The following is a 22,133-nucleotide window of genomic DNA, read 5'->3' on the forward strand; positions in this document are numbered from 1 at the left end:
TTTTGCCTCTATTTGAGCCCCTGCCTTCTTACAATTCTTTTGGCTTCCTTGAACCTTATTGCTTCCTCATCTTTATAATTCTCAAACCAGAAAGAAAAAAAGAGGAAGAAAAAATGTTATTTGCTATGGTTCAAATAGATGTGTCCTTCTAAAACATAGATGTTGGAACTTTAACCCTAAGGGATGGGATTAATGCTGAATAAAAGCATTATCTAGTTTGGTTCTTTTGTTTTCTACCATTTAGGGATACAATGACAAGATAACTTCTTTTCTGTTTTGTGCCCTTCTTGGGGCTTGAACTCAGGGCCTGTTTTGTTCAAGGACAGCACTCTACCACTTGAGCCATAGGTCCACTTTCAGCTTTTTAGTGGTTAACTGGAGTTTTGTGGACCTAACTAATCAGGCTGACTTTGAACCAAGATCCTTAGATCTCAGCCTTCAGAGTAGCTAGGATTACAGGCATGAGCTACCAGTGCCCGCTCCCTTCCTCATTTTCTTTTTTGTTTTCATACAAGAATGTCCATCATAAACCCATCTTTCCATTGTGTTTTGGAAGCACATAATGTGTTTGATTTTCTAAGCTCCCAGATGAAGGTTTCCCTTTTGCCTGAGGATAATCCCCCCCTTTAAGTCTGACCCAAATCTGATTTAGATGATATTTAGATGAGACTTTGGGTTTAGACTTTAAAGTTGATGCTGGTACAAGTTAGGGTTCTGGAGACTATTTGGGGATGGGATGAATAGATCTTGTAAGTGAAAAGGCCATGAGTACAGGAGGCATGGTGTGGAATGCTTTGGTGTGAATATTGCAGCTGGTATAAAACTTTTCCAAATTTAAGCCATAGCTCAAGCACCTAAATTTCAAATGGCCTAAAGGAAAACCTTCGCACTGGGAATGGCTGACTTGACTATTAATTCTAAATCAAAAACTCTAGTGAGATCAAGAGCTTTTCCAACCACATCAAAACTGTATGCTTAACTACTAGAGTTAGCTTTTTGTTCTTCCTAAAGAGGACTGTGTGGTTCCAGCAATTAAAATTTTGGGAAGGCATTTCCAATTTCTCTTTTAGATTTAAGAATGAGGGTAGTTAAAAGTTTTGTTGTTGTTTTAAGATAGAGTCTTGCTATATAGCTCAGATTGGCCTCAAACTGTCTTTCCATCCTGCCTCAGCCTCCTGAGACCTAGGATTATAGGTGTATACCATCACACCTGGCTATCCCCTTCCCTCTTTTCTTTCTAATTTATTGAATTTTATTACCTTGGGCTGGGAATGTGGCTTAGCAGTAGAGTGCTTGCCTTGTATGCATGAAGCCCTGGGTTGGATTCCTTGGCACCACATAAACAGAAAAACCCGGAAGTGGCACCATGGCTCAAGTGGTAGAGTGCTAGCTTTGAGCAAAAAGGAAGCCAGGGACAAGTCCAAGCCCCAAGACTGGCAAAAAAAAAAATAAAAACAAACCCAAGAATAATCTGATTGTAACTGAATATTTTTTTAAAAGGCTGATATGATCTAATTAGCACAAACCACTTAGTCATAGTGCAGCTGGATGGCCATAGAGATTATAGATAATCTATCAGTAAAAGCATTCCCCAGGGCTGGGGCCAGGCGCATGATCTGGCCGGTTGAGCAGGATTTTCTTTAGCTCAAGGAGAATTGGGAGAATCGGAAAGGCTTTCCTACTTTCCCATAAGGAAGTACAGTTCTTCTATCCTGTTTTAATATTTTCTTCTTCTTTTTCTTCTTTTCAACAGTGGGGATTGTACTCAGGGCGTGGGCACTGTCTCTGAGCTTTTTCCGCTCAAGACTAGCACTCTACCACTTTGAACCACAGCACCATTTCTGGTTTTCTGGGTTAACTGGAGAAAAGAATCTAATAGATTTCCCTGCTTGGGATGGCTTCAAAAATCATAATCCTCAGGTCTCAGCCTCCTAAGTAGCTATGATTACAAGCATAAGCCACAAGTACCCAGCTTAATATATTTTATTCTTTTTAAAAGGTTTTTGGTTTGATTTACTGGAATGGAGTTTTACTTTTGAGATAGAACTGGGACTGTTTTGTTTTAAAGAGAAGTAAAAAGGCTTGCTGTAATGTCACAGGAAACTATAAAGTGGATCTGTAATAGAAAATTATAGATGCACTTTGTAGTGGCTGGAAAAGAAAGTGTTGTGATTTGACTGAAATAAAACTATGTGTTGTCCTCCAAAAAACAAAAAACGTTTTTGGTTTGTTATTTGAGACAGAGCCTTGCTATGTATTCCAGGCTGGCCTCAAACTCTTTTTATGGGTATGCTGGTACTGGGGCTTTAACTCAAGGTCTCTGTGCTCTTGCTTCACTTTTTTGCTTAAGGCTGAAAGTCTTAAACCACAGATCCATTTCCAGCTTTTTGCTGGCTAATTGGAGACCAGGCTTTTAAATTTGACTGTCTAGGCTGATTTTGAACCTCTATCCTCATATCCCAGTTTCCTGATTAGCTGGGATTATAAGTATGAGCTATGGTACCCACCTCTGACTTAGAGGAACTCTTATTTTTCCTTTCTCAACCACTCTAGTGCTAGGATTACAGGAGTGCATCATACTGCACCTAGCTTTAAGTAGTTAACGGCAAAGTTATAATCCTCATTGAAGGAAAAAATTGAGATAACCTAGAAATGTATAATAAAACTCATTCTGCAGAAATAATTATATTTAAGTCTGTTATATTTTTAAAATATACACATGCAACTTTATTTTATTGAGATAGAATTCACATGCAACAAAACTCCCCATTTCAAAATATACAATCAGTGATTCTTTGTTTGTGTGTATGTGTGTGGTGGTCCTAGAACTTAAACTGAGGGTCTGGGCGCTAACCCTGAGTTTTTTATTTGCTCAAGAGTAGGACTCTACCATCCGAGCCATAGTTCTACTTCCAGCTTTTTGCTGGTTCATTAGAGATTAGAGTCTCACGAACTTTCCTGCCTGTGTTGGCTTTGAATGGTGATCCTCAGGTCTCAGCTTCCTTAGTAGCTAAAATGACAGGTGTAAGCCCTCAATGCTCAGTTGCAGCTGTGCTAGTTATATTCACACTGGCATTGTTCCAGGGTTCCAATTGCTCAAGAGCCTCATCAGTTCCTCTATCTTTCTCTTTCTCTTTTTCTTTTTCCTGTCCTCCTTCTTGTCTTTCCTTTTTGAGAATTCTAGCTATCCTAGCAGGTGTAAAGTGGTATTTAACTGTGGCTTTGATTTGCATTTCTTTAATGACTAATGAAGTTAAACATCTCTTCATGTGCTTGTTAATCATTTTGACATCAACTTGAAAGAACTGTCCATCCAAACCTTGTGTCCATTAAAAAAAAAAAACCACAGATTATTTAAAGAATAAATAACAGGGCCAGAGGCACAGCTCAGTGGTTGAATACTTGTCTACCAATTGTCAAGCTGGTCTGATCCCTAGAATTACAAGGAAAAAAAAACAACATAATTTTACAAAGAAAAATAAAGGGGGCTGGGAATATGGCCTAGTGGTAAAGTGCTCGCCTGGTATATATGAAGCTCTGGGTTCGATTCTTCAGCACCACATATATAGAAAAAAGCTGGAAGTGGCACTGTGGCTCAAGAGGTAGAGTATTAACCTTGAGCAAAAAGAAGCCAGGAACTGTGCTCAGACCCTAAGTCCATGCCCCAGGACTAGCAACAAAAACAAAACAAATAAACAAAGAAAAATAAAACTAGGTTTTCTTCCTATCATGTTAAAGAGTTCTCTGTTTTCTGGATATAAATGTCTTATCATATATGACTTGCAAATATTTTCTCCTATTCTATCCATTTTATTTTTTTCTGTTGTTTATAACTAAAATTAGTTATGAAATATACCATTCTGTAACATGCTACTTTTCCCTAGCAGTACATCATGAATGTCATTCAATGTCAAGAGAAAGCTGCCTCGTGCCAGGTGCCAGTGGCCCACGACTATAATCCTAGGTACTCAGGAGGCTGAAATCTGAGAATCAAGGTTCAAGGCCAGTCTGGACAGTAAAGTCCATGCATGAGATTCTTTATCTTTAATTAACCAGCAAAGGGCCAGGAATGGAGTAGTGTCTCAAGTGGTAGAGCACCAGCCCTGAGCAAAATATCTCAGGGGCAGCACTCAGGCCCTGAGTTCAAGCCCAGGATTGGCATAAAAGATAAAATAAAGGTGTTCATTCCTTCCCCTCCCCCCCCATCTTCTGTTCTCCATGCTTATTCTTTTTCATGGCTATGTAGCATTCTACTACACGTCCTTTCCTTGACCAGCCCTCTACTGGTCTTTGAGGCATTTTCAGTTGACTTTTTGGTGGGAGACTTGATGCAGCTGTTTTTGAGCCCAAATAATCACCTAACCACACTACTGTCATCTTAGCTGCAAGCAGGCAGAGAAAATGTCTCTAACCTGCTCACACTTCCGCTCTGAAGCTAGCGGTTTCACAACTGCTACAGGCACAAACGCCCCTCCTACCCCCACTCAATGTCATTAGAGTCTGGTTCCTCACTGAGAAATTTCTATATTGCGAGAGGCCCGCTGGGGCACTGTCATTTCCCTCTTTCACACCGTGTGGGTTGCCAGCAAATCTTAAGAGCCCTCTGAGACTGAGCCTGGGCCCAGTGTGGGAAAGATGAACTCCTGTATCATCACCGTCAGGCTGCTGCTGTCTGGGCTCTTTCTGTTCGGTAGGAAATTGGGGAAGGAAAAGGGAGGGGACTTGGGTTTGTGACCAGGAAAAGTGCAGGGTTTTGTGGTGGATCTGGAGATAACCCAGGGCTGCTCAAAGGGTGGATGGGTGTAAATAACCCCTGGAGAGGGGCAGGGAAAAGAAAGCAAGCCAGCACCAAAAATCTAGGCAGAGTGTGGGGGTAAAGACAGAGAAGGTGGCCCTTAAAAATTAAGGAAGAGCTGGGTGCAGGTAGCACATGCCTGTAATCCTAGCCAGTCACAAGACTAAGATCTGAGGGGTCATGGTTTGAAGCTGGCAGAGGCAGGAACGTCCATGAGGCTCTTATCTACAATTAGCCAGCAAAAAGCTGCAAGTAAAGTGTGGCCCAAGTGATCTATCTTTGAGCAAAAAAAAAAAAAAAGAAAGAAAGAAAAAGTTCAGGGATTAGTGCTCAAGCTCTGAGTTCAAGCTCCAGGACACAAACAAATAAAGGCAGGTACTGAACCAGGTATGGGGTAGGCACATGGAACCCCAGCACTCATGATAAAGCATAAAGATCAGGAGTTCTAGGTCAGCCTGGGATACATAGGGAAACCCTGTCTCAAACAAACAAATGAAAAATTAATACAGATGGTTACTGAGCACATAGAGCTGAGAGGAGAATGCTGGATTCAGATACTACTTCTGGTTTTCCCTCTAATTGGTCTTAAGCCAGTCTTTTACACGTTGCCAGGCCTCTGTCTCTGCATCTGAGTAAATGAAGGTCCCGACATCCCAGGATGCTGTGAACTAAGTTCAGGTCCTGGGGCAGATTCAGAAAAAACAGTTTGGAGTTTGCAGATGACGCCTAAGTTGCCTAAGATGGGAGATGGAATGGGGGGTGGGGGGAGGGTCTGAGATCTAAAGGTTCAGGAAGCAAACCACCCTTGAAAGGGTGGTGTTGAGAGAGCCTCAGATAAGTAACCTCACAAGACTGGGACATCATGAATCCCTGAGGCTGGGGCCCATGACCCCGTGGAGAAGGCGGTGTGTGAGCTTGGGCAACCTACCTGGGGCATCCCCACGTGGGTTCAAGCCTGGGAACCATGGTCACCCCTGTACCTCAGGGCCCCTTCCGTTGTAGGCTTCTCATTCAGCGGCCTCTGCCTTCTCACTCTTCCTTGTTTGTTATTAGGCAAAAGAGAAGTTGTATCCCTCTCGGGCCTTGAGAAGAGATCTTGGAGCCCTGGGTGGCAAACAGGGGGCTCCATGGTCCTGAGGGTCCACAGAGCTCACGTGTGCATTGGGGGGAGAGGGAGGGGAGGAGGGAGGAGGTTTAGGTGGGGGGAGGAAAGTGAGGGGGGAGGGCGTCGGGGGTCACATAAGCTGTCCAGGCCGGAAGTTGTTGAGCTGTCCAGACCGGAAGTACTGACCTCCCTCGCTCCCCACAGCATTGGCCTGGAGCTACAACCTGGAGGTGCGGCACGTGCAGACGTTCTCCTCCCCGCATGCGGGGCGGCACTTCGGGTACCGAGTCCTGCAGGTCGGACGCGGGTGAGCTGTGGGACCCCTCAGGCCCTCCCTGACCCGTGGAATGCGCCGTCAGGAAATGTAGCCGTCCTTTTTGTTGTTCTGGTGCTCTGGGGCTTGAACCCAAGGCCTTGAGCTCTGTTTTTTTTTTTTTTTCTTTCTTTCAAGGCTAGCTCTTGACCACTTGAGCCACAGCTCAAGATTTTTGTTTGAGGGCTGGGAATGTGGCCTAGTGGTAAAGTGCTCGCCTTGTATACTTGAAGCCCTGGGTTCGAATCCTCAGCACCACATGTATAGAAAAGGCCAGAAGTGGCGCTGCGGCTCAAGTGGCAGAGTGCTAGCCTTGAGCAAAAAGAAGCCAGGGACAGTGCTCAGGCCCTGAGTCCAAGGCCCAGGACTGGCAAAAAAAAAAAAGATTGTTTGTTTGTTTGTTTTTTTGCTGTGGAATTGCACATAAGAATCTCACAGACTTAACTGCCCAGTCTGACTTTGAACCACGATCCTCAGATCTCAGCCTCCAGAGTAGCTAGGATTATAGGCATGAGTTACCGTGCTTGAGTTTAGAAATAAGAAAGGCTGTCAAATAATAGGAATAGGACTTAAATGTCACTTAAGTGTCAAGTAAGAAGCATCACAACCCCTAAAACATTTCTGTCCTCAGGTTGTTATGTTTTGTTTTTTTCTTTTCTTTCTTTCTTTGTTTGCCAGTCCTGGGGCTTGAACTCAGGGCCTGGGCACTGTCCTAGAGCTTCTTTTGCTCAAGGTTAGCACTCTACCACTTTAGTCACAGCTCCACTTCTGTCTTTTTCTGTGTATATGGTACTGAGGAATCAAACCCAGGGCTTCATGTATGCTAGTCAAGCACTCTATCACTAGCCACATCCCAGCCCCTGTTTTAGCTTTTTGAGATGAGTTCTATGTAGCCAGGCTTGCCTGGAACTCATAAACTTCCCGCCTCAATCTCCTGAGTGCTAGGATTATAAATGTGTACTATCATACCACTTTACATTCTAGTAGAGTTTTATGAGGCAGAGATTTTTGCTTCTTTCTTCTTCCTGGTATATACTTCGGCCTAAGCACATAGTATGTAAGTCCTAAGTGGCTTTTGAATTGACAACTGAATAAATGAACTCAGCAACCTTGGGCAGATTATTCTCTGGGCCTCAGGTTTTCTAAGCTTCCATGGGAAAAGACCTTTGCCTTTCTAGAATTCTAGCATATGGCTATTTCTCTGGAACATAGTAGGGAAGGGAGGGCAGGGGAGCATTGCTTTGAGATAATTGATCGGGACTCTGAAGTTCTACAGTCAGAAGTGGGTGGATGAAGGCCTAGGCAACCACATCTCTCAAGTGAGATTTCTTGTCAGGATTGTCGTGGGAGCGCCCGGTGAGGGGAACAGCACTGGAAGCCTCTATCAGTGCCAGCCTGGCCTGAAGCACTGCCTTTCACTTAGCGTGAGTGGTGAGTAATTGGTGAGGGAATTGACAGGAGTGGGCTTTCAGGGAAATCAAGGCTGGCCCCAACACATCTGAATTGCCTGAGTTCTTCCAGACCAACCTTCTTGTATCTCTAGGTTCCAACTATACCTCCAAGTACATGGGAATGACCTTGGTGACAGACTCCACAAGTGGAAGCCTTTTGGTAAGAATTTCATGCAGAGATGATATAGAGTCTATGAAACTCAATATGAAAAGAGGAGGTAGGTGTGTGTGTGTGTATGTGTGTATGTGTGTATGTGTGTGTATGTGTGTGTGTGTGTTGGGAATGTAGCTCAGAAGAGAAGAACTTGTTGAGCATGTGCAAGGCTCTGGATTTGATCCCAACACTATGAAAAAATAAACAATTGATGAAGAACATAGACTCAAGATTCCATAGATAGACAGTTAAAGGGATTCAAGAGATTTAGATTCAATCAGTCTTTGATGAGAACCAACTATTAGCCAGTTATTGTCAAGATCCTACTAACTTCAAGGGTTATTTATTTATATTGATTTTGTGTGTGTGTACTGAGACTGGGGCTTGAACTCAGGACCTCAAGCTCTTGATTGTCTGGTATTCTACCACTTGAACCACACTACCAGTTTCAGATTTTTGGTGGCTAATTAGAAATGAGTTTTTCAAATTTATCCAGGCTGGCTTTGAACACAATGTTTAGATCTCAGCCTGTGAGTAGTTAGAATTTATAGACATGAACAATTGGCCCCTGCATTTTTTAAAACATAAAATATAGGTGACTATTAATATACAATTTGATTTTTAGTTGGTATACCTTTTAATGTCCCAGTGTTTATATATTTATGCTTTGAGTCTTTTATTTCAGCTTGGTTTTGTTTTGACACAGGGTCTCACTGCATAGCTCAGATTGGCCTTGAACTCACTATGTAGATGAGACTTAGCTTGAGTTGTAATTGCCCTACCTCCACCTTCTGAGTGCACCACCATGCTCAGTCTGATCTAGTGTTTAATCATACCTTGTTTATGAAGATATTGCTAGATATCAGGCATTGTGCTAGATTTTGGGGGGGTTTTCTTGTTGGTCATGGGGCTTGAACCCAGGGCTTGAGCACTGTCCCTGAGCTTTTTGTTCAAGGTTAGCACTCTACCACTTTGAGCCACAGCTCCACTTCTAGTTTTCTGGTGATTAATTGAAGATAAGAGTTTCACAGACTTTCCTCCTGGGCTGGCTTTGAACTGCTATCCTCAGATCTCAGCCTCATGAGTAGCTACAATTACGGGTCTGAGCCAGTGGTGCCTGGCTCCGTGACTTTTTTTTTTTTTTTTGCCAGTCCTGGGGCTTGAAATCAGAGCCTGGGCACTGTCCCTGAGCTTCTTTTGCTCAAGACTGTGCTGAACCACTTGAGCCACAACACCACTTCTGACTTTTTCTGTTTATGTGGTACTGAGGAATCAAACCCAAGGCCTCATTCATGCGTGCTAGGCAAGCGCTCTGCCACTAAGCCATATCCCCAGGCTCCATGAGATTTTTATCTCCAATTAAACATCAGAAAGCCAGAAGCCTTGAGCAAAAAGGCTATGGGACAGTGCTCAGGCCTGTGTTCAAGCCTCAGTAGCTGCACAAAAAAAGAAAGAGAGAGAGAGAGAAACAGAGACAGAGAGAAACAGAGACAGAGAGAGAGACACAGAGACAAAGAAGACAAAAAGAATGTGTGGTTGGGAATGGGAGGAGATGGTGCCCCCTATAAGCAGTATAAATGAGGAAGTGAGGAGTTTAGATTTCATCCCATAGGTGGGAAGCATCTATGGCTTAAAGACTTGGCAGTAGGGATGGAGTGATGAGCATGAGATCTCATAGAGGCAGAATTGCCTCTCTTTGGTAACCATTGGTACATGGAGTGAAAGAGGGGAACAGGATTTGGAATGGGCTTGTTCTGTGCTGATGGCTCCCAACAGACTCAAAAGAAAGGGAAGTCTTAACCTTTTTTCCTTTGCTTCCTTCAGGCCTGCGATCCTGGGCTGTCTCGGACATGTGACCAGAATACCTATCTGAGTGGCCTGTGTTACCTATTTCCCCCGAATCTGGAGGTACCTGTGCTTCAAGGGCGTCCTGGCTACCAAGGTATAGAATCCAATGGATTCACCATACCTCTAAGTAGCTGCTCCTCTATGGGAACCAGCATGGGTGGGCCAAACATTGGAGATGGGTCCTCAGGTTCTTTTGTATCTGGCCTCTGCAGAATGTATAAAGGGCAATGTGGACCTGGTATTTCTGTTTGATGGCTCCCGGAGCTTGCACCAAGATGAATTCCAGAAAATAGTGGACTTCATGAAAGATGTGATGAGGAAACTCAGCAACTCCTCTTACCAGGTGACTATGCTAGTGAGGCTATGACTATGCTCATTGGTTGCAGGTGGTAGCTGCCTATCTGAATTGGCAGATCTAGCATGTGTGGATGGGTCTCCAGATTGTGTGAACATGACCCATCCCTTCACCTCTGGCTGGGACAAGAGTGAGGGAGTTGTAAGACTCTAGGGTTCTGTCTAGTTCTCATTTCTGTTACTTTGGTGCTTCTCTGTCCCTCTTCTCCTTCTCACTCTTTGCCAATAGGCTCCCTTAGCTTTGGATAACATAGGCCGGTGGAAAGCTTTTAAGTCCACATAGCAGGGTTCCTCAACCACCTCCTTCTGCACATCCCAGGTGTTGAGAGAAGAAGTTTGGACTGGCCTAGCCTCTGGCTAGGGGTCTATCCCACAAACATGAGGCCACCGGGAGGCAGGCCCAGCGACCCAGAGCTCAGCATTCAGATCTGCACAGGGAAGCAGAGGGTTTTTGTTTTGTTTTAAGATTTTTGTTTCCACTCTCATTTGTATTTTGTTTCATCTTCCAAAGAATGATTCATTGGAAGCAGGAATGTGGAGTTGCATCGTGCAGAAGTAGAGATTGGAGCAGACAAGTGGCAAAGAATATGAGACTACATAGTATTTTGTGTTTTTTTTTCTTTCTTAGTTTGCTGCTGTTCAGTTTTCTACCACCTACAAAACAGAATTTAATTTCTTAGATTATGTTGCACTGAAAGACCCTGATGTTCTGCTCGCCAATGTCACCCACATGTGTTTATTGACCAACACCTTTGGTGCCATCAACTATGTCGTGTGAGTTCCATGAGGGGAGAGGATGGGGCCATTCACGTGGTATGTGTAAAGTAGCTTCTTCTTGCTGCACTGTGTAGGAATTTAGATCAGAACAGTGAGGAGAAGTTCTACTGTGTGAATGCAACTGTGCCTTTGTGAGGGTGTCAGGCATGGTAGCCCACACCTGAAGTCCCAGCATTGGGGAGATGGAGACAAGTAGATTGTGAGCTCATGGCCAGCCTAGGCAACATAGCAAGTTTGAGGCAAGCTGTGCCTGTTAAAACAACAACAGAAAAACACCCCAAACCTGTCTTGAGCCAAACACAGTGATACATTTCTATAGTCTCAGCTACCCAAGAGAGTGAGACAGGAGGATCACCCAGGAGTTTGAGATCAGTCTGGACAATACATTATGATCCCTTCTCAAAAGGAAAAACTAGGGGCTGGGGCTATGGCCTAGTGGCAAGAGAGCTTGCCTCGTATACATGAGGCCCTGGGTTCAATTCCCCAGCACCACATATACAGAAAACAGCCAGAAGTGGCGCTGTGGCTCAAGTGGCAGAGTGCTAGCTAGCCTTGAGCAAAAAGGAAGGCAGGGACAGTGCTCAGGCCCTGAGTCCAAGGCCCAGGAATGGCCAAAAAAAAGAGGAAAAACTAAAAATAAAATCCAATTTTTCAACATTAGAATGCCCATGGGAACCGAGACTGATTTGGGGGGAAAAAGAATTTATATTTCTTCTCCCATTTGTTCCCCACAGGGCACATACTTAGTTTATATGAACTAGAAAAGGATCACTACATACTGCTGGCACATGCCTATAATCCCAACTACACAGGAGCCTAAGACCTGGAGGATATCAGTTTAAAGCCAGCCCAGGCAGAAAAGCCCATGAGACTCTTATCTCCAATCAACCAGCAAAATGCATGGCTCAACTGGCAGAGTGCCAGCCATGAGCAAAAACGTCAAGAGCTTGGGTCACTGAATGCAAGCCCCAGTACTGGCCTCCTAGCAAAAACTTATTTCTCTCAGTTTACCAAGTTCATATAGTTCAACTTAAGGCAAACAATGTTTGTTACACCTCCCACAACTCTCCATGTGTTTTTTCCTTCTCTTAAAGCCAGTCCGGGAAAGAAAGTCTGTAAGAGGCTTCTGTGGCTCAAGTGGTAGAGCACTAGCCTTGAGCAGAAGAAGCTCAACGACAGTGCCCAGACCTGCAAAATACAAACCAAGCAAAACGAACATAGCCTCAGTTCCTCAATGCAGATAAACAACCTAAATTCCAGTTTCCAGGATAGAAAATCTTATTGTCCAAGTCTTGCTTAGATGTCCAAACTCTGCCTAGCTTTGGCCTACATCCACTTTATGTTGTAGTCAGGTGACACATATGTCAAAATTGGCATCCCACTTCTGTGGAAAGGAGCCCTAGAATAAACTTCTCTCAAGTGGGAAGGTGACTCACACCTGTAATCTCAGCTACTAAGAAAGCAAAGATAGCAAGATTTTCATTTGAGGCCAGGGTAAAAACTGGGCGTGGTGGGTGGTTCATGCCTGTTATCCCAGCCGCTAGAGGTAGAAGGATTGAAATCTGAGGCCAGCCCTCAACAAAAACCTGAGCTTCAGATGAAAAATAACTTAGGGGCTGGGAAGGTGGCTTAGTGGTAGATTGTTTGTATAGCATGCATGAAGCCCCGTGTTTGGTCCCTCGGTACCACATACATAGAAAAAGCCAGGGGGCTGGGAATATGGCCTAGTGGTAAAGTGCTTGTCTTGTATACATGAAGCCCTGGGTTCGATTCCTCAGCACCATGTATATAGAAAAAGCCGGAAGTGGCGCTGTGGCTCAAGTGGCAGAGTGCTCGCCTTGAGCAAAAGGAAACCAGGGACAGTGCTCAGGCCCTGAGTTCAAGCCCCAGGACTGGCAAAAAAAGAAAAAGCCAGAAGTGTAGCTGTGACTCAAGTGGTAGAGTGCTAGCCTTGAGCAAAAGAAAGTCAAGGACAGTGCCCAGGCCCTGAGTTCAAGCCCCAAAACTGGCAAAAGCAAAATAAAATAACTTAAGCACAAAGGGGTAAGGGTTGACTCCAGGGGTAAAGCACTTGCCTAGCAAGCTGAATGTCTTGAGTTTAAACACTGGTACCAAGAAGAAGATGAAGAAAGGAAACACTGTTCTCTTAAGTTCTTAGAGGAAGAGGTCACAGTAGGTGAGAAGACACTTACAAAGTGTCAATTGTGGGAGCAGAAAGCAGCAATCATGGAAATTTAGGTCACTTCTGACTGCCTGGCTTTGTACCAGCCTGTATTCTGAGTCAACCAATATTTTCTGTAGAGAGCCAGATAGGAATGACTTTATAGCCATTTCTGTTTACACGTGGCTTCTGTTGCATACTTTTCTTTGTTTTATTTTATAATCCTTTAAAAATATAAAAACCATTCTTAGATTGTAGGCTTACAAAAAGGACAAGCTGTGGACTTGATTTGACCAATTTTTTTGAGGGAGGGTGGACTGCCATATTCTAAGACCTGGGAATACTGCATCAGAATATGGAATGAAACAAAAACAGATCACTGCCCTCTAGAACTTGACACTTCAGTAGGCTAGAGAAATATAGTCAATAGAATAAATAAGAAAGTCAGATAATACAAAAGACACTTTAAAAATTATGTTTATTTTTCGTGTCAATCCTGGGGCTTGAACTCAGGGCCTGGGCACTGTCCCTGATGTGTTTGTCTCTTTGTTTGTTGTTTTTTTCCTCAAGCCTATTACTCTACCACTTGAACAACAGCTTTACTTCCAGCATTTTAGTGGTTAATTGGAGATAAGATTCCCAGACTTTCTTCCCTAGGCTGGCTTTGAACCATGATCCTCACATCTCAGCTTCCTAAGTAGCTAGGATTGTGAGCCTCAGGCACCCAACAAGACATAAGTTTCCTAAAGCAAAAGCACTATTCAATAGGAAAACCTGAGAGAGTGACTTTTGAGCAGAGAGGTGAGGTGAGGAAGTGAGTCACGTGGGTGCCTGAGGGGTGACCATTGTAGACAGAGGGAATAGCCTGTGCCCTGAGATAGAAACATGTTTTGTGTTAGTCAGCTTTCTGTCATTCTGACAGATCACTGAAACAATCAACTTACAAAGAGAAAGGTCTGTTTGGGAGCATTATCTTGTCAGTCATTCCCCCACCCTCCAGCAGTTCTGGGGATTGTCCTCGGGGTTTCACACATACAGTACCCTGAGCTCCACCCCTACCCATGTTCACCACAGTGTGTCAGGTTTGAAACATGATCGTGATCATGATGATCCACACTCTGCTGCTTTGGGCCTGTGGTTCCTTCTCAGGACAAATGTATAGCAGAGGAAAATGACTCACCCTGGGGGCAACTGGGAAACAAAAAGAGAGGACCCCTATCTCTTTCAAGAGCCCACCTCAATGACCTAAAGACCTCCCACTAGGTCCACTACCCACTGTACCATCTCCCAATAGTGAGGTGGTAGGGACCAAGCATGTGGACCTCTTGGAGATGCTTAAGAGCCACTCTGTAGCATGCTGGTGATTTCAGGAAGAGCCAGGAGCCCTGTGTGCCTGAAGAGAAGAGGGGGGGGGGGTGTGTGTGTGTAGAAGAGGTAGGGATAAGGTGGGAGTTGAGCTAAGCTAGGAGCTCACAGGTCAAGGTCATTGTGAAGAACTTGACATTTTCATTTTCTCTAAGTATAATGGGAAGTCATTAGATGTGGTGAGAGAGGGATGATCTGATTTATGTTTGTTTGTTTAAATCCCTTAATTTTTTGTTTGAGTCTCTTGAGCTTAGCCTCTTGAATAGCTAAGATGGTTAACAAGCATGAGCAGCTGCTTGCTGAAGGTGCTTGATCTAGAAGGGTGACTCAGTTTCCCTTGGCTGCAGAGCCCTGGTTTTTTCTTTTTCCATAGAGAGCTCAACTAGGTGTGCATCTCCAGCCGGTGAAAGAATGCTTGCAAGGTGTTTGGAATGGAAAGTAGATGGAGCCCAGAGTCACCTATCGAATATGCTCATCTTTGCTCCCCATGAGCTCTGTGATACCCACGGGGTTTCTTACCTAGGGGAAAGGGGGCAGCAGAGATGAGCAAGGAGGCTCAGAGGAGAATGCCAAACATGGAATTCCAGAACATGGGAGAAGGGATGTTGTACGATGGGCAAGGCAGTGATTAGAGTAGGTTGTGAGGGACCTTCGGCCTGGTTTGGGGAAGTCTCTCACACACCTCCTTTCCTGGACACAGGACACAGGTGTTCCGGCCAGAGCTGGGGGCCCGGCAAGATGCCACCAGAGTGCTCATCATCATCACTGATGGCGAGGCCACTGACTCCGGTAACATTGATGTGGCCAAAGACATTGTGCGCTACATCATTGGGGTATGGGCCCCATCCCCTGTCCCTTGTGTCCCCAGGCTAAGGTCTTGTGACAGAAAGACACGTCAGCTCTTCACTCTCTCACAGATTGGAAATCAATTCAAGACCACACAGAGTCAGAAGACACTGCACAAATTTGCCTCCAAACCCACTGAGAAGTTCGTAAAGATTCTGGACACATTTGAGAAGCTTAAAAATTTATTCACAGAACTGCAAAGGAGGATCTACGACATTGAGGGTGTGTGACAGACCCTGGGAGAGAGTTTGGGAGGTTTTATTCAGAAGCCCACAAAGGGCCTGGGGTAGAAAGTTCACTGGCAGAAACATGCTAGATTCTGGGTTCTTAGACACTCTTGTAGGTGTGATGGGCAGTGTGTGTGTGTGTGTGTGTGTGTGTGTGTGTGTGTGTGTGTGTGTAGGTGACTGCCAGTTGTGGAAATGGGAAGCCCGAGTAGGAACAGAAATCGAGGGCTGCATCTCAGATTGCTGGGACTCCTGCATTGTTGGGGGGCACGGGGGAAGCCCATCAGCCTTAGGCCACACCCCTCTTCTGTTTGACTGCAAGGTTCACATTCATGCTTTGTACTAAGATCCATGCTACCTTTGCTTCCTCCTCATGTTCCCAAGGGAACATGTTCTTCTTGCCTCCTTGGGTCCAGCCTCTTCCTTACCTTGTCCCTCAGGCACCAGCCAACGGGACCTGACATCCTTCAACATGGAGCTGTCCTCCAGCGGGATCAGTGCAGACCTCAGCAAGGTAACACGTGAGTGGCAGCATGCCAAAGGGGCGCAGCTGGCTCAGCAGGATTTGGACCCACTCACCTCCTTTCCTGAACAGGGCCATGGTGTCGTGGGAGCAGTTGGAGCCAAGGACTGGGCTGGGGGCTTTCTGGACCTGAAGGAAGACCTGCAGGATGCCATGTTTGTTGGGAATGAACCCCTGACACAAGAAGCAAAAGAGGGCTATTTGGGTGAGCTCTTGTTTTTTTCTGTTGACTTATAGTTGAAGGGACCAGAGGATTGCTCAGATTTGCTTTAAAAATAATGATGGAAGCCAGGCGCCGGTGTGGTGGGCTCACACTTGTAATCCTCACTACTTAGGAGGCTGAGATTTTAGGATCATGGTTCGAAGCCATCCCAGACAGGAAAGTCTGTGAGTGGTAGACTACCTGGAAAGCACCAAAACCAAGTTCAAACCCCAGTACAACACCTCCCCCCACTCCCCACCCCAAACAAAGTTATTTTGAGCTGAGTATGGTTATACAAGACTGTGATCCCAGCACTCAGGAGGGTAGGGCAAGAGGGTTGTGAGTTTCAAGCCAGCCTGAGCTACATGCATAGTGAAACCTTTTGCAAATAAAACAAAGTGGTTCTTTTGATGGTGAGCATAAAGGAGTATAGTCAATCCAAGATTGCTATTACATATTTTTGCCACATGATGGCACTGTTGCAGGTTAATTGGAAATAAGAGTCTCGCATTCCTTCCCAGGCTGCCTTCAAACCTCAATCCTCAGATCTCAGCCTTCTGAGTAGCTAGGATCACAGATGTGATCACAGTGGTGCCTGGCTTTTTTTTTTTTTTTTTTCAATATTACAGAGTTTGGATGTATAGCCTAGCCTGGACTCAAATTTTTCTGAGTACTTTATTGGAGATAAGAGTCTCATGGACTTTCCTGCCCTGGCTGGCTTTGAAGCATGATCCTCATATCTCAGCCTCCTGAGTAGCTAGGATTACAGGCATGAGCCACTGATGCCCAGCCTATAATGCATCTTAATCAATATCACCTCTTTCATCATTTTCCCCCATCTCATTTAATTATTTTTTAAAAGACCATGCCTTCTCCCTTACCAGCCCTCAGGTGAACTGTGCCTTGTTTATTTGGTCTACAGTTTGAGGGGTGCAACCTTGGACCATGACTCCAGCTGCTCAGAGCCTGTCTCAGGAGGCCTTCTGGCTGTTTCTAGGCATCTTTATTTTGAGCTCAGTTTCTTTTTTTTCTTTTTTCTTTTTTTTTTTCTTTTTAGCCAGTCCTGGACCTTGGACTCAGGGCTTGAGCACTGTCCCTGGCCTCTTCTTGGTCAAGGCTAGCACTCTGCCACTTGAGCCACAGCGCCTCCTCTGGCCGCTTTCCATATATGTGGTGCTGGGGAATTGAACCAAGAGCTTCATGTGTAGGAGGCAAGCACTCTTGCCACTAGGCCATACTCCCAGCCCTCAGCTCAGCTCAGCTCAGTTTCTTAGACCTTTTACTTCTGTCTGTTAACTTCTGTCAGAGTCCTCTGCCTTTCTTTCTTTTTCTTTGCCCTGGGAATTGAACTCAGGGCCTGAGCACTGTCCCTGGCTTTTTTTTTTTGCTCAAGGCTAGCACTCTGCCACTTGAGCCACAGGGCCACTTCTGGCTTTTTCTATATATGTGGTGCTGAGGGATCGAACCTGGGGCTTCAAGTATGCGAAGCAAAGCACTCTACCAGCCCCAGTCCTCTGCATTTCTAAACCCTCTCTCAGGCTACTCAGTGACCTGGCTGCCTTCCCGAGGACCCACATCGCTGCTGGCAGCAGGAGCACCCCGTTACCAGCATGTAGGGCAGGTACTGCTGTTCCAAGAGCCAAAAGATGGACAACACTGGATCCAGATCCAGAAAATAAGTGGAACCCAGGTAAACATAGCCCGAGGGCTATGGCAGACTAAGACAAGGGGATACAAGAACCATTCCCGTTCCTTCAAAAAGCTGTTCTCCTTCTACATTGCAGGCCTGTCACATTTGTTGCCCACAAATCCCTCTGTAAACCTGGTCATCTCACACTCTTAAGAAGCTGGACCTCCAAGAGCCTAACTTGTTTTAATTCCTATAAGCTTTCAGGGTGGACTTAGGACTTGAACCTGCGTCCGAGCAATTGGAAAAATGGACAGGGTGCTGCCAAGGGGTAGGAGGCAATCTGCCAACTCCCTTCATGTGGGTTCTTCCACTCCCTACAGATCGGCTCTTATTTTGGCGGGGAGCTGTGTAGCATTGACATGGACCAAGATGGGGAGGCAGAGCTGCTGCTGATTGGAGCCCCCTTGTTCTATGGGGAGCAAAGAGGAGGCCGGGTGTTCATCTTCCAGAGAAAGCAGGTGGGAACCAGGACCTTGGGAGTGGCAGAAAGAGGCACTGGCCTCAGTTATCCTGAGAGGCTTTTCCTGTCTGATCACGGGTTGATCAAACAAACAAACAACAGCAAACACGCCTTAAGGTGGACTATATGCAGGGCCCAGTGCTAACAACAGTTTTGTGTATATGACGTCATGTCCATCACTTTCCATTGTCTCATACACTGGACTTTACACATGGGAATGAGGACAGGTGACTTTAGTTAGCACAAGGTGTGGCTGAACTTGGACCTGGTTACTCTGATGGCGCCATCACCCACATGGCTTGAGGGTTCTTCATGACTAGCTTTTGCAGTACTGCATTCTGGGGACTCCTGCTGTGCCTGAGGTAGGACTGGTCATCTCCTTGCTTCTTCCCAGCTGAAGTTTACGATGGTCTCAGAACTCCAGGGTGATGCTGGCCACCCCCTGGGGCGTTTTGGAGCCGCCATCAGTGCCCTGACAGACATCAACGGGGATGGGCTGGTGGACGTGGCCGTGGGAGCTCCTCTGGAGGCCCAGGGGGCTGTGTACATCTTCAATGGGCAGCGTGGTGGGCTCAGCTCCTATCCGAGTCAGGTAAGTTACTCCTTCACCCTGAGACTTCATTCTAGGGACCTGGACGCTCCCAGCCCAGGCCCCATCCTGGGCCTGATTTCTGCCTCCATCTTGTCGTCTCCCAGCTTAGCATGAATTTCTCTCTTGCTCCCAGCGGATCAAGGGGTCCCAAATGCTGCCAGGAATTCGGTGGTTTGGGCGCTCCATCCACGGGGTGAAGGATCTTGGAGGAGATGGCCTGGCAGATGTTGCGGTAGGGGCAGAGGGCCAGGTGATTTTGCTGAGGTAAGACACCATCTCCTCCAAGGCCCCTTGAGAATCTCAGCTTTCATCCTTTGAGTTGGAACCGGGCACTGTGCTAGATGCCTTTTTTTTTTTTTTAACCAGTTCTAGGACTTGAACTCTGGGTGTTGACCCTAAGCTTTTGTGCTCAATGCTAGTGCTCTACCACTTTGAACCACAGCTCCATTTCTGACTCTAGGGTAGTTAATTGGAGATAAGAGTCTCACAGACTTTCTTGCCTGGTCTGGCTTTGAACCTTGACCCCTAGATCTCAAACCTCCTGAGTAGCTAGGATTATAGGTGTGAGCTACTGGTACCTGGCTTGCACTAGATGCTTTACAAAGCTGCCTGTTTGGTCTTCACTTGACCCTGGAGGTGGTTCATTGAGATGTCATGACTTAGTTCTGGTTCAATGGCAGCCACTCAGTGATAGAATTAGGACTAGAGCCCAGGCTTCGCTGACACTGAAATCTCCTCATACCACATGCTGTTAGAATCTGTAGTCCTGAGTTTCCATGTATTTTAAGTGTTGACGACATCTGATTACTGATTATGTGCTGTGCATTTGCTTTTTTTCTAGAGATACTGTAGTTTTAACTCTGGGCCTTGCATTTATCTAGCAAGTTCTCTACCACTTGAGCAATGCCCCTAATCTGTTTTTCTTAGTAGAGTCTCACATTCTTTCCAAGGAGGATAGGAAATAAGACTAGAGACAGGCCAGTATGGCATAGATAACCAATAGGCTCAATTTTATCCTAAACATCCTGTAGCCTTATTAGATGGCTATATATATGAAGCCCCTCATATATTAGCCCCTCTATATTATTAGCTTTGTTTTTCTTTTATACTGGTCCTAGGGCTTGAACTCAGGGCCTGGGCACTGTCCCTGGGATTCATTCCCCCCCCCCCAAGTTTAGCTCTACCACTTGAGCCACAACAACACTTCTGGCTTTTTCTGAGTAGTTTATTTGAAATAAGGGTCTCACAGACTTTCCCGCCTGAGCTGGCTTTGAACTGCAATCCTCAGATCTCAGTCTCCTGAGTAGCTAGGATGACAGGCGTGAGCCACTAGTGTCTGGCTATTATTAATTTTTAAATTTTTGCAGTGCTGGGAATCAATCCTAGTGCCTTATGCATTCTCAACAAGCATAGAAACAGCTTCGGTCCCAACCCCTATAATTTCTTTTTATAAAGGTTTAATTGGGGGTTAATACTTGGGTTTAAAATCTGAGCAAATGTTCTGCCATTTGAGCCATGCCCCAAATCCTTCTTGACTTTATTTTTCAGATAGGATCTTGCATTTTTGACTGGGCCAGCCTTAGACAGTCCTCCTCTGCCTGCATAGCTGGGTTGATAGTTACATGCCACCACACCTAACAAACTGATTGAGATGGTGGGGGGGGGGGTGAGGGGTCTTGCTAACTTTTTGCCTGGGCTGATCTCGAACCATCACCCTCCTGTTCTGTCTTGAAGTAGCAGACGTGGCTAGCAGGCATGAGCCACTGCACCTGGCCCCCCACCCCCCCCAAAAAAAAATCACTCTTATTTATGGCCAGTGGATCACAAGGCTGCTAGTAGTGAAGCAGGGATCTCAGATGGACTGTCTCCATGGTTGCTGTGGTTGAGAGGAGGTCGGCTTGCAGGAAGGACAGGCCTTTGGACTCTGTTGGACAGAGCCCAGGGCTGAGTGTGCAATGGAGAACAAAAGAAAGATGTGACATTTTGCTGCCCTCCAGCTCCCGGCCCGTGGTGGACATCATCACTGAGATGTCCTTCTTCCCAGCCGAGGTCCCGGTGCACGAGGTGGAGTGTTCCCACCTGGCCAGTCCCAAGAAGAAGGAAGGCGTTAATCTTACGGTCTGCTTCCAGATGAAATCTCTCATGCCCCAGTTCCAAGGTCAGGACTGTCTTCTTGCTTCCTACAGCCCCGCCTGTAGCCCCAGTACTCTGTCACCGTTCACATCCTGTACCTTTCACCACACCTAGGTCGCCTGCTTGCCAATCTCACCTACACCCTGCAGCTGGATGGACATCGGATGAGGAGCCGAGGGCTGTTCCCAGGAGGTGGAAACCATCTCAGCGTGAACACAGCTGTCACCCCAACCAAGTCCTGCCAGGAGTTCTGGTTTCACTTCCCAGTAAGGAAGCTAGTGCTGGAGCTTTGGGAAAGTCTGTACCCCAGCCACAAGCAGTACAGGGCTCGGCTCTATCCCTGTCCTGCCGGGTGACAGGCCTCATCCATCTCTCTGCATTTGCCATTTCCTCTGTTGTACAATTGTAGGGATAACGCCTTTAGTGCCCTTTATTAAAATAGGCTTTACTGTATTCACATAGGGATGTGTGTGTGTATGTGTGTGTTGCTGATCATAGGGCTTGAACTCAGGACCTGAGTGCTGTCCATGAGCTGTTTTTTTTTTGTTTGTTTGTTTGTTTTGCTCAAGGCTAGTGCTCTACCACTTAAGCCATAATTCTACTTGTGACTTTTTTAGTGGTTAATTAAAGATAAGAGTCTCATGGGGGCTGGGAATGTGGCCTAGTGGTAGAGTGCTCACTTCGTATACATGAAGCCCTGGGTTTGATTCCTCAGCACCACATACACAGAAAAGGCCAGATGTGGTGCTGTGGCTTAAGTGGAGCAAAAAAAGAAGCCAGGGACAGTGCTCAGGCCCTGAGTCTAAGCCCTAGGATGGCCAAAGAAGAAAACAAAAAACAAAAAACAAAAGAGTCTCATGGACTTTCCTGCCCCTGCTGGCTTCAAACCATGATTCCCAGATCTCAGCCTCCTGAGTAGCTAGGATTACAGGCATGAGCCACTGGCATTTAGCTTGAAGCTTTAAAAAAGAAAGCCATTACTGGGGCCAGGACCCCTCCCCCACACACCCTAAGGAAAGTAGTATTTTAGGATAGTAAACTAGTTTAGTCTAGTTTTCTGGAATATTATTTTGCAAACTTTGATGATGTATGCCTAGAACAGTTTGGCAAAGATTCAGGATTCTCATTAGGACTAAA

General features: G+C 45.7%; 1 protein-coding gene across 1 annotated transcript in view; it reads left to right on the forward strand.

The window, feature by feature from the left end:
* The first annotated feature begins 4,562 nt into the window (after window positions 1-4,562).
* Itgal (integrin subunit alpha L) overlaps window positions 4,563-22,133 on the forward strand; it is a 34,108-nt gene continuing 16,537 nt past the window's right edge. The window contains exons 1-17 of the mRNA XM_048333281.1: window positions 4,563-4,690; window positions 6,105-6,207; window positions 7,550-7,644; window positions 7,757-7,824; window positions 9,643-9,760; window positions 9,879-10,009; window positions 10,649-10,794; window positions 15,024-15,156; window positions 15,241-15,391; window positions 15,837-15,910; window positions 15,992-16,124; window positions 17,660-17,811; window positions 18,132-18,269; window positions 18,666-18,863; window positions 18,997-19,127; window positions 20,861-21,021; window positions 21,111-21,262. Of these exons, the coding sequence (XP_048189238.1) occupies window positions 4,636-4,690; window positions 6,105-6,207; window positions 7,550-7,644; window positions 7,757-7,824; window positions 9,643-9,760; window positions 9,879-10,009; window positions 10,649-10,794; window positions 15,024-15,156; window positions 15,241-15,391; window positions 15,837-15,910; window positions 15,992-16,124; window positions 17,660-17,811; window positions 18,132-18,269; window positions 18,666-18,863; window positions 18,997-19,127; window positions 20,861-21,021; window positions 21,111-21,262 (2,139 nt within the window). The 5' untranslated portion in view covers window positions 4,563-4,635. The remainder of the gene's footprint in view (window positions 4,691-6,104; window positions 6,208-7,549; window positions 7,645-7,756; window positions 7,825-9,642; window positions 9,761-9,878; window positions 10,010-10,648; window positions 10,795-15,023; window positions 15,157-15,240; window positions 15,392-15,836; window positions 15,911-15,991; window positions 16,125-17,659; window positions 17,812-18,131; window positions 18,270-18,665; window positions 18,864-18,996; window positions 19,128-20,860; window positions 21,022-21,110; window positions 21,263-22,133) is intronic.

The sequence above is a fragment of the Perognathus longimembris genome, chromosome 23 (genome assembly GCF_023159225.1).
Source record: "Perognathus longimembris pacificus isolate PPM17 chromosome 23, ASM2315922v1, whole genome shotgun sequence".
NCBI lineage: Eukaryota > Metazoa > Chordata > Mammalia > Rodentia > Heteromyidae > Perognathus > Perognathus longimembris.